The 12702-nt window shown below is 39.6% G+C and overlaps 1 protein-coding gene across 1 annotated transcript; it reads left to right on the forward strand.

Moving 5' to 3' along the window:
* The first annotated feature begins 790 nt into the window (after window positions 1-790).
* Window positions 791-11076, forward strand: LOC134790212 (caveolin-3-like). The gene is made up of 3 exons (XM_063761047.1): window positions 791-943; window positions 10045-10224; window positions 10730-11076. Exons 1-3 carry the CDS (start codon window positions 863-865, stop codon window positions 10916-10918), a joined length of 450 nt encoding a protein of 149 aa, XP_063617117.1. The 5' UTR covers window positions 791-862; the 3' UTR covers window positions 10919-11076.
* The last annotated feature ends 1626 nt before the right edge of the window (window positions 11077-12702 follow it).

The following is a 12702-nucleotide window of genomic DNA, read 5'->3' on the forward strand; positions in this document are numbered from 1 at the left end:
TATTATTCCGCCCATACATTTGCATACATTTCACATCCTTTCTTTCGAAAGAGTAAGGAATTATAAAAGCTGTATAAACCTCGTTTGGAACCCATTAAGCACTATTACCTTCGAACATTAGGAAACATCGGGCAGTGCCCTAAAAACAATAAATAATAAAACAAAACACGACTCAATGTACCAACACTACGTACAACGAAACTTGGGAACTAAGAAAGTCATATAAAGGTCATATAAAACCGCCAATGTACGATTATCACGTTTCCGTTAGAAAACTACTTCAGGCATGCGCAAAAGACATTAAGTAAAATGCTTTTGGAGGGAATTCAGTTTCAGTGGCGGTTTTCAGCGGGCTATACATCTATGCGTTAAAAGTTTCCGCAATTTCGTAGTTAAAACAAATAAAAAATGTATTAAACTTTCAAGATTAACAGTGAAGTTTTAAAAAATCATAATATCACGGACTTAAAACTAAAGAAAGATCTGTGAACTTTTTAAAGTTGAAATACCACAGGCTAAAAACCAAAGGACATTGAAGTGAACTTTTTAAAAATAGAAACACCACAGACTAAAAAACTTGAGCGCGCTCAAATTCACCGTGGCATTTGACGAAGCTCCTATAAGCAGCGGGCCCTGCTTGCTGCAGACGACCAGCTCCCGACAGTGTTTAGCATGTGCTCACAAAGCTAAATTACGATCTGGGACAGCACCAGAACTTAAGCTAGATCCTTCTATCCTCGCACCAAAGATAAAAGAAATAGAAAAACCGTTGAAAGAGTCAGAAACGGATTGGGAAGGTGTGGAGACGGGGTGTCAGACGGACGGTCCGGCGGTGTTGGACGTCCGGTCGGAGCCGCTGAAGATGGCGGTCGTTAAACCGGACAGTGCGGTTCGGGAGGCTCTGGAGGATCGGGATCCGAATAACTTGAATACGCATGTGCAGGTGAGTTATCTAAACACCGTTTTTCACAAAATTACAAAATAGGTTATCTTTTTCTAATATTCCAAAATTGAAGGTAGGTAGGAAGGAAGGATGACCGGCCTGGCCTAGTGAGTAGTGACAGTGACCCTGCATGTAAAGCCGACGGTCCTGGGTTCGAATCTCGGTAAGAGCATTTATTTATGTGATGAACACAAATATTTGTTCCTGAGTCATGGGTGTTTTCTATGTAGGTATATAAGTATGTATTTATCTATATAAGTATGCATATCGTCGCCTATAATAATAGCAGCCATAGTACAAGCTTTGCTTAGTTTGGGGCTAGGTTGATCTGTATAATTAAGATGTCCCCAGATATTTATTTATTATTTAAGTATTTATTTAATTACGATTTTTTTCTATTTTACGAAATTTTAATATTCCAAAACTTATTTGACATTAAGCCATTACAAATATTATAACACGCGAAAATTATGGCTTAATTGAAGCGTTAGTAAAATAATAACGTGACAGCGTGATAAAGACAATTTTGTCACTTACAATCGCGTGTTAAAATACTGTTATTTTGGATAAGTTATGAATTGCCACAATAATGATCATATTTAAAAAATAGTAATTTATGGTGATATATCCAAGTTTTGACATTGCAAAACTTGAAGAGAAGAGAGTTATGTAGAATATCTAGCTTAGTCCGAGTCCGACTCTACATAATTATAATTCACATAAATTATGTAAGTAGTTTAAATTATCAATAAGTATATAAGATAAGTACTATATAAGTACTTTTAAAACTTGACTCCGTAATTCAGGATACTTTGTCATCTGTTCTCAACATACGTTTTGAAGAAAGGTCCTGGACCCAGGCCTCTCTGCCTATTCGGCACGGTGGCCTGGGTATCCGCAAAATTTCCAGTGTGTCGCTGCCTGCCTTCTTGTCCTCGGTGCATAGTGCTTAAAACCTGATTGGAGGCATTTTATCTCGCTCTCTCGGGGCCATAGAGGCAGCACATTGCACCGAGGCCAAGAATGTTTGGTCACTAACCTGCAGCAACACGGACCCGCCTGCCAATCCATGCTCGCAGAGGCAATGAGACGAGCCGCTCTGCCGTCTAGTACGGAATAATCTCGTTGATACGTCAACTAGTACGGCAGACCGAGCTCGTCTTCTTGCCACTGCGGAGTGGGAGTCGGGTCTGTGGCTACAAGCCCTACCCTCTCCATCCAGAGGGACCCTATTGGACAACACCACCTTCAGACTGGCGACTTGTTTGCGCATAGGGACTGTAACAAACGTCCCCCATCACTGCCGTTGTGGTGCCATGGTGGACAAATTTGGACATCATGGGCTTTCCTGCGGCAGAAGCGCCGGACGCATACCCAGACACGCCAGCATCAACGACGTCATCCGAAGGGCCTTTGTCAGCGCCTGGCTAGGGACGATGGCAAGAGGCCCGACGGTATGACGTTGGTGCCTTGGAAGATGGGACGGCCTCTAGTCTGGGATGCCACATGTGGTGACACCCTCGCGCCGTCCCACCTTCCGGGCACCAGCAGAGATGCTGGTCATGCCGCGTCCATGGCAGAAGACCTCAAACGCCGCAAATATGCCACCCTTGGCAGTAGTTATATTTTTGAGGCGTTTGGGGTCGAAACGCTGGGGCCGTGGGGGCCAAGCGCGCGCCGTATATACAGGGCCTTAGCGGAGCGCCTTATAGATGCCGCAGGGGACCAGAGGGCTGGCCTGTATTTTGCTCAACGCGTTAGTATTGCCATACAACGTGGCAATGCGGCCAGCCTTCTGGGCACACTGCCCATCAGCAGTGACTTGGGGGACGTTTTTATTTATAGGCGTTTTATTTTAAGTTTATTTAGTTTAGAGATAGTTTGTATTATTATTTTTAAGCTAATTTAATGTTTTATATTTATTTAATAGTGTTGTAATAAATCTTTTCCCATTTTTATAAGTATATACGTCGAAGGAGTTAGTAGATTTTCAAATAAAACGATGTCCAAACAATAAACAAAACGTTTAAAAAACATCTTTCTTCGAAGTAAAATGCTTACGTTACTAATAACTTAATTCCAACCTGTCAAGGCATGCAATTAATAACCTACCTACGTAGAAACACGTCATACAGAGCTCAGGTATGAATTCTTGAAAACCCCTTTCAGGACAGACTGAATTATTTAATAATATGTAAATACCTAAGCCCTCGAAATAGATTTCAGCAGACAGAGGTGTTTGTAAAGAGGGAGCCAAGTTTGTTCGTTTATGCGATCTAATTTTATTCTATTTTGGAAACACTAAATAAAATAAAATTAAAGTTAATAGGTGGGGTACGATTTTTCGTTTTCTTTCTCCTGATTGCATTAAATCTTCTCTTCACATCTTTATAAGCAGTAGGCTTTTTATAAATAAAGTGTTCACTAGATATTGGGCAAATCAAAGGGGGATGTTCTTTTCAATAAGTAGCAAAGATCTGCGATATGGAGAATTCTGTGGACTCTCTCTTTCTTCTAGAAGAAAAACGTAGGTAACTGTTATAGAGATTTCAATCTGAGACAACATGACACATGGTATCAGGCTGCAATATTGAAGATTTGTCTAGATTATACGTACAATTAATGTTTGCAACCTAGCATTATCCTAGGATAATGCTACCTTGACCTAGGCCCCTAAAATCTAGCATTATCCTAGGACAATGCTAGGTTTCAGGGGCCTAGGCCCTATCGTCACTTACTATAGTCAGGTGAGATAACTGGTTAGTCTGTATAAAAAAAAACAATATGTACTGTACAGTCACCACACGGGAATGTTAAGCCATTTAGGGTTCTAGCTAAATTGAACATACCATAGCGCAAGTATTGAACAACCAATTTAGCCAGGAGCCTAAATGGCATATGACAATCGCGGAGCGTGATGGTCTGATGGCACATACGCCCGCCACTTTACTGTAAAGTCAAAGGTCAGATTTCATGAAAATCTTATTAAACTTGGCTATCCCACTCCCTGCTGTCTGTACGGAAATTAATTTGCATGTACCTTCAGCAAGCTGTTAGCAAAGGTCAGGACAGAAAGGTCACGTTGAAGCTACATTATGCGTGTTTTTATTGCTGTTTTCTATTTTGGACAGTTGTCTAAGAAGGGTGAGATTTTTCGACTGATAGCTTTTACCTATTCAACCATCAACGCCAAGCCACACATTACACGTATAACATTTCAAGTCATGGCGTGTGTACCACAAAATGTACTTACTTTATATCAAGTCAATGGCGACGAAAAGGTTAATTGTGCCGTAGGTAATGTTTGTGTAAAGTTATAGCCCATTTTATTTTTATGTGGTACAGGTTAGAATAAAACTGTGTAAACACCAATATGAAAGCAATAAACATATTATTATTTGTATGTCTTTCCCATCACGGAACAATGGTGTTCCGGACATTTGGGAGGCGTGCGCGGAGCCGAAGCCAACACGTAGATGCCCTTTTGACACTTTAATGAAATGTAAGGAGTACACCGAGCGGAGGCTGCCCTTGCCCGTGTCATGGGACGCACGCAGAGGCAGCACCCGCCAGGGTGTAAGGACTATTGAGAGTTGATGGAATCTAAAATGAACTAGGTTATTGGGTGAAAGCGATGGACTAAGAACTGAGCAATGGGGTAAAAAACCGGACGCCTGCCTAATAAAACGGTATGCAATTTTATTTCCGGCAGACGGTGACTCGCCCTCACAAGATGGGCCCCCACAAAAAGCGACATCTAGGATGGCTCAAGGGCAACACCGGTGTGAGCGGCTCAGGGGTGTCGAGAAGTGTGCGCCGCTTTCTACCCAGTGGCTGTTAACAGCCACTGTGCCAACTCGCGTCTTATGCATATTTCACTTCCACCCCTGGAGCTTATAGCTCTAACGACTCCACTCTGGCCGGCCGGTTAAGGCACGCCAGAGGCAGAAAATCCTGAGGCAGAGAATATTATTATTATTATTATAAACCCTATTCTTTCGGTTGAAGATCCATCATCATTATACGAAGTTAGGCTTAGGTACGGCCCAATTAGAAAAATGCTTATAAGATGTCACAGCGATACGATACCGATCTATCAGTGTCAACGGTGACATTTTCTTATAGCCTAAGCAAATTAGAAAAATCTGCGGAAATAATTCGTGTAGTTTTGAAAATTGGTACAGGTATACCTTGTGGTGTCCAGATAAACATACTAAAAGTCCTCGAGGGTAGGGGGTGTGCTGGGGGTGTAGAGGGTTGAAGGTACCTTTTTCATATTTTTGCTCATATCTCGAGTATCTGTACGAATAGCGTTATAATTACTTCGGACAAAAGTTTTAAGATAAAATTTACTACAAATTTGGTTATGTTTATTTTTACTCTACAATCAATAATTTAGGAGCTACAGGCTGTTAAACTTAATTAAGTGATAAAAAATAGACGATTTAAGAAAACATAGTTTTTTGTAATTGTTCATCATAAATAAAAAAAATAGTTTAGAGTAAGCAAGCTAAGCGACCTGCCGATAAAATAAAAAAAATAGGCCATGAGCATGTCGGGCCATGCTCAGCGTAGGGTTCCGTAGATACCCGTCTGTCAAAATAGACTATTTGCCAAAACTCAAAAACAGCTATACCGATTAGGTTCGCTATATTTTTCCTTGAAAGTCTTTACTAAGCTATGTTTTCACGATTTTTTTCATATTCTTTGGACCCATGGTTCAAAAATTAGGATAACTAAAGGGTAAACCACAACTTGTTTTCTTTCAGATCGATTATTTCCGAAAAAAATAAGTTGATAAAAAAATGGTTCTAGAAGACCCTTATTCGTTTTAAAATACCTATCCAACGACACCCCACACTATAGGGTGGAAGCGAAAAAAAAATTCATCCCCACTTAAATGTAGGGCGGCCACCATAAAAAATATTTTTTCGAGTTTTCATGATTAAATTTAACACGAATATATAAATCAGTTACGCTGACAAAATCGTAAAATATAAATTAGAAAAAATATTTTTTTAGGGTGGCTATTAAAGTGGGGATGAATTTTTTTTTCGCTTTTACCAGTGTGGGGTGTCGTTGGATAGGTCTTTTCAAACGAATAAGGGTCTTCTAGAACGATTTTTTTATCAACTTAATATTTTAGGAAATAATCGATCTGAAAGAAAAAAAGTTGTGTTTTACACTTTAGTTCCCCTAATTTTTGAACCATGGGCCAAAAAAATATGAAAAAAATTGTGAAAACATAGCTTAGTAAAGACTTTCAAGGAAAAATATAGCGAACCTAATCGGTATAGCTGTTTTTGAGTTTTGGCAAATAGTATATTTTGACAGACGGGTATCTACGGAACCCTACACTGAGCATGGCCCGACATGCTCATGGCCTATTTTTTATTTATTTTATCAGCAGGTCACTTACCTTGCTTACTTTAAACTAATTTTTTTATTTATGATGAACAATTACGAAAAAACGAAGTTTTCTTAAACCGTCTATTTTTTATCTCTTATTTAACTTTAACAGCCTGTAGCTCCTAAAGTATTGATCGCAGAGTAAAAATAAAAATAACGAAATTTGTAGTAAATTTTATGTTAAAACTTTTGTCCGAAGTAATTATAATGCTATTCGTACAGATATTCGAGATATGAGCAAAAATATGAAAAAAGGTACCTTCAACCCCCCTCTACACCCCCAGCACACCCCCTACCCTCAAGGACTTTTAGTATGTTTATCTGGACACCACAAGGTATGCCTGTACCAATTTTCAAAACTACACGAATTATTTCCGCAGCTTGCCCAAATTCGGCTTAATTTGACGTGGCTATTATTCATTTTGTAAAAAGTATACAGATAAGAATTGAAGTTAGTGATCAAAAACGTAGCTAACGGTCCGTCACACGCTTGCCACGGTTTTAGAACCCGTGCAAGCGTCCCGACAGAGCCACATTGGTGCCGTGGAAATAAGGGTATTCTCTTTGTAATTGGTTTGGTTTTTGTATGTTTTTATTTTATTTCTAGTTTTAATGTTGTGCTTAATATTATAATAAACAACACGTACCTAATAACATGAAGTGCTCTTTACGGTACAATCGGGGGTATAATTTTACTAAGTGAATGGTAGTACAATCCCTAATGACTGACCTGGTTCTTACCGCAGTTTATAAGGTATGTATTAGCTGTCTCCACGATATGATGGCTAAAATCTATAGACTAATAGAGATACTTAGAGTAGAGATATGCTTTCTTAACCAATATTCCTAGCGTAATATTGCAACTGACTAGGCAACAAATTGAAAAAAATATGATTTATTATTTTAATATACAATAATAATCCCTGTCCGTTATTACGGGACGGGCCCTTCCCGTGTTTAATTTGCCAAATGGGTCAGAATCACGACACACTTTTAATCTTACAAGGGTGTGTAACTTGGCGGGGGCACTGCAGTGCCCCAGATTTATTTACCACGTTTTTTTTTATTAATTATAAAGTGGCTTCACCAAAACCAATTAAAGACCACACATAAAAGTTTACAGTAGGTACTACACATGGCGCTACTTTACCGCACTAGTGCGATAATTAGCACATTACGTGAATATGTTGAAAATTTAAACGCTCATAATGTATCTACCTACTGTAAAACGTTGTACCGGTTTTACGATACATGTGCGAATAGGTAATACGCAACTCATGTGTCGATTTAAAATACTCCCTTCGGCCGTGTTCTAATTTATCGCCACTCGTTCCGAATTTCCAATTTTTCGTACTCGTATCGTAATGTACTAAGTATTATTTCTGTTAATTAACAAGAAATTAAAACACAAGTATGTAAAGCCGACATTAAAAGAGCACTACAACCAAATAACCCATGTAATGAAAGTATTTAAGTAGATGGAACACAGGCTACCTACTTGCTCCTTAAAAATAACTATTTTCCCTTCAACTTGACTGCAAAAGAACTCGCCGCATTAACAACCCCAATTACTGGCACGCATGCCTTACGAGCACTAAAAATGGTACTAGTTCAGCGGTGTCACTCACGAATTCGAGCCAATCGTGCAGTCTAACGCAAGAAGTTACGACCAATCGCGCGCGTGATGCGTACTCATCAAATAATCGCGTTGTAGCGGTGTCACACCGCTGTACTGGCCCCACTCATGCCCTATTCTTATTGTCCGTAAGGCCAGTCCTGAGACACGTAAATGCTGGCACGCAAAAATGAAGAATGGCCAGAAAATAAAAAGAAACAAACGACGGTCAATCGTGATGTACAGACATGTAATGTATAATTAAAATTATTAACCGACTTCTTTAATCTTTACCCAGAAGGAGAAGGGTCTATATTCGGTTGTGGCCAAATATTTTTAATGTAGGTATAGAATAAATTTAAAAGTGGAAAAAATACTGTCTTGGGAGACTTGAACTCACGGCCTCTGGATCGATACTCCAGCGCTCTGCCATCTGAGCCACCTCATGAGCCACTCATCCATAGCCAGCAAATCTTTCCACCATATTATGCAAAAATAATAGCATCGGTCGCAGACGTTTCTGCTTGTTACATTTTTTGTATGTATGTTCACCGATTACTTAGCATCTCTTTTTGGTCACTGTGTAGGTAACTCGTGCCAAGTTCTATTTACAACCAACAAAACAGCTAAGCGGAATCTCTTGGGAATTTGCGAATAGGTAGGTATAGCCAGACGAATGAGAGTAGAATGATAATTCTATCTTTACTTTACAAAACCCTACCCTACCCTCACCCTTACCAACCCTTACGTACGTCTGTCAAGGACTCAAAACACGTATCATTGATTAATTTTCAATCAGTCTGGTTTCAATCCAACGCAAGTATGTCATTGTCAAAGAATATTTGATAGCTTTTCAAGGTGCCTCGGTATTAAATACTCGTCCTTCGTCAATGAAATCGCTATTTCCGTACGTGCCAAGGACGCCGTTTTAATTTTACTTCTGTATTTCTTGATTGCATGTTTTTATATGTGTGAATTAATGAGTTACTTTTTCATACTAGTGAAGTGTAGGGCTTTAGGGGTATAATAACAACACAAGAGTGGAGTAAAGAATGAATGCTTTATTGGAAAAATGCACGACTTATATACTAGAATTTTACAATAATTATGTTACATCATATGTTTCTGCTACTTCTGTAGAAGAAGCAGGCGCCCTGTATGGAGATCTTTTGTCATTAAACAAACTGGTGACTTTGAATCCCGTTGACTTATGGAACTGGATATCAGACGGGATGAGCTGAAAGCCCGACCACCAGCGGCTATTAGGTATAATTACAGTAATGGTGTCCTTACCTGCCCGTTGTGTGCACGGGTCTCTGTTAATAAGATCGGCTACGCAAACCACACCCGGGCACACGAACGTCTTCAGCAGCGGAGTTGAAACAATCGCCGTGGTCAAAATCGGCTGAGAGAGGATATAAATAAATACAGAGAAACACAGTAATATATCTTACATTTTACTGTTGCTCTCGCTGTTGCAGTCACCCTTCGAATGTAACCTTATGGGTTAGGCACCCGCGCCCGCAGTGTATCGAACTTTACCACATGGATGACCCATTGTAAAAATAATGCCATAATTTCATGAGGTCACGCGAGCTTCACACGGAACGTGAAGAGAGGCCATTGACTTTTGGTTATCGAATGTGGGACACATTACATTACTGCGATTGGTCACGGAAGTGGTCTGCCTTTGCAAAAAGTATTCAGTCAAATGCGAGTTAAAATGTCCGATGCCTCTTTACACACACACTGCGTACCTACTTATCATAATTTTTAGCATTTTTCAATTTAAGTGATTATTAAAAGAGATTTAATAATGAAGTTGGTGGTTGGTTACTTTGGGATATTTTTATAGGTACAACTTAGGGGAACCACGTCGTTTGCAAAACCGCTTGTTGGTATTAACGGGGTTAGATTATATATATTTTTCTTCTCGTCTCGTCTATCCATGAATTACGACTTCGTATATCAAACTAGAATGACCTTTCTTTTTAATGTTGGACACTGAAAATTCTAAATGAACTATAATATTCATTATGCAACGATTTAGTGAACTGTAATATTCATTTATCCACAGATAGTATGGGACGACATAATCGGCGAGCCAGAAGGCGCGCGCAGCCCAGAATGCGCATGGAGGCTCAGCAATGCGTGCTTCAAGCATACGCGGAACTGGTGCTACACGATACTGGCTGTGCTTATAGCACCACCATGTGCACTAATACTGGGCTGCGGTTTTGCCTGTCTTGCCTTTGAGGTAAGGATGCCTCTGTCTAAGGATAAGTCTGCTGCTGACTCTCTCTCTCTCTCTCTCTCTCTCTCTGTCTCTCTACGATTATTTCTCACTAAAGCAAGAGACTGCATAATGTGTGCTTCGAGCATACTCGGGGTTGGTGCTACACAATACTGGTTGTCCTTATATTATAACACCGCCTTGTGAACTGATACTGGGCTGCGAATCCGCCTGTTTGGTCTTTGAGGTAAGAATTTCTCTATTTATATCAGTCTCTTTTTCTCTCCCTTCGTATGGCTCTCTAAATACGCGTGGAGAATCAGCACCCGAATGCATTTAGTTCCGATATCGTTAAATTTTGTAAACTTTGAAACAGGCATCGTGAATAAGATTAAAGTTTTTCGGACAAATGAGATATCAAGATAGAAATTATTTGAAAGTATGGTAGGTACCCATTGGTTTCGTATGGAATTTTCGTACTTACTAAAAGTTTTCAATGTTTTTTACGTTTAACATTCTTCTTTTCCAGCAAATCTGGTGCACAGGACCATGCCTACGCTGCGTGAAGATTTACTTCGCATCATTCCGTACCATCGTGCAATCCTGTATGGCAGCCACTGTGGTACCGACTTGTGAGGCCATCGGCCATGTTTGTCGACATATCCGCGTTAATTTCAGAAAAGAGGCCCCGGATGAAAAGGATATGCTAGTCGTTTAATTTTAAAAATCGACTTGTTCCATCCATTAGGCCATCGAATACGTTTGTCGGTATATCCGGGATAACTTTAGGAGTAATGTCGGATGAGAAGGAATGCTAGTTGTGTAACTATCCAATTTGATATCAGACGTAGTTTTTATGTCATTCCAAACGATCGTGAAATATTGTATGGCTGCCACTGTAGTAGCAACTTGTTAGGCCATCGAGCATGTTTCCCGTTAAGCCCGCTCCACACTCGTACGCGAATCGCGACCCGAAGCCGCGAATGACAGTGTAGAGTCGATTTCGCACATCAGCGATTCCACACTCGCATTCGCGGCTTCGCGCACGAGTGTCAAGCGGGCTTTAACTTCAGAAAAGAGGCCCCGGATGAGAAGGATATGCTAGTCGTTTAATTTTAAAATGGCCCTATCGACTTGTTCCATCCATTAGGCCGGCGGTCGGCAACCTGCGGCCCGCGGGCCGCATGCGGCTCGTGAAACTGTCACTTGCGGCCTGCAAGCCTCTCTGGCTATGTAATATTGAGAAACGACAATGTCTGATAAAGTCATAAATATTAACAAAGTGCGGCCCGCGTCATCGTTAACTACGCTACTAAAACTACGCAAAAAAAGGTTGCCGACCGCTGCATCAGGCCATCGGATACGTTTGTCGGTATATCCGCGTTAAAAACTACAGGAAGGAAAAGCCTGAATGAAAAAGATATGCTAGTCGTGTAAATTTAAGATTCAGTAATATTTGAAAAAGGCCAGAATAGAACTCCCTTCTGCCTCTCTTATTTGGATCACATGTACGTAGATCCACAGAAGAATGCTTGAGACACTAAAATGCTGAAGTTGTACCTAATTTTAACTTTATTTATTAGATCAGGGTTTTTAAGAAAGGTGTAAAATCGTAGCGTGTCTTTGTCTCGTATTAACTTTAGATTTGGTATATACCGAACGTGCCTTTACGAAATCAAGGAACCATTATGATTTTTTGGTAAGATCATTAGGTATGTTTAAGAAGCACATTAAGCTTGTGTCTTCACTGTTTCGATTTTGTACCCAAATTTAAATTTAATTTTAGGTAAATTAATAGGTACTAAGCATAATTATTTAACGATACCTACTCGTACACTAATAATATAGCAGGTACTAAAAAATATAGGTATAAAAATACGTTTGAAGTATAGTTAAATTCAACTAATTAATATTCATAGTTACTTAATTAATTGCGATATATTAATAGTTACTTATCTATATTGTTAAGAGAATTTAATTATTACATTTTCTTATTACATTCAATCGCTAGTTTTATTATTTATTTGTTGCTGACTGTACCTTTCCACACAATCCATTGCATAACCATCCTCAAGTTTAATGGCCTGTATAAACGTCACCGATAATCGCATTCGATTTGCAATTACGGCATTTCATCGATCTATTGAATTCGTTGCTAGCCAGCAATTACCTAAGATCGCATGCCATTTGTTGCAACGTCTGTAGAAGCTTTAACCATTCTCAAGTTTAAAAAGAATTCAATAGCCAGTTCAAGTAGCTATTTGGGCTATCTAATCTGACAGCTGATAAGGTCCTTCACCCCGTATAAGGGGTAGAACGGTGGTAAAACACGCGATTCTTTAATATGGATTTTTTAATTACCTTTGTGACGCTCTGTGATTCAACACCTACGACTGTTTAAAATGCAGGTTTGCTTTTAAAATAATTAAGCCTCGGTTGAACAGTAGGTACTACCTACAGTATAGCAACATTCAACATAATCATGCTTCTTTGTTATTGATA

Source organism: Cydia splendana, chromosome 4, assembly GCF_910591565.1.
Source record: "Cydia splendana chromosome 4, ilCydSple1.2, whole genome shotgun sequence".
Lineage (NCBI taxonomy): Eukaryota > Metazoa > Arthropoda > Insecta > Lepidoptera > Tortricidae > Cydia > Cydia splendana.

Excerpts from the sequence above, each read along its gene's own strand:
- LOC134790212 (XM_063761047.1), top strand. The coding sequence starts at position 863 with ATGGCGGTCGTTAAACCGGACAGTGCGGTTCGGGAGGCTCTGGAGGAT. Across the intron at positions 944-10,044 it reads ACTTGAATACGCATGTGCAG|ATAGTATGGGACGACATAAT; the intron begins GTGAGTTATCTA and ends ATTTATCCACAG. Across the intron at positions 10,225-10,729 it reads TTGCCTGTCTTGCCTTTGAG|CAAATCTGGTGCACAGGACC; the intron begins GTAAGGATGCCT and ends CTTCTTTTCCAG.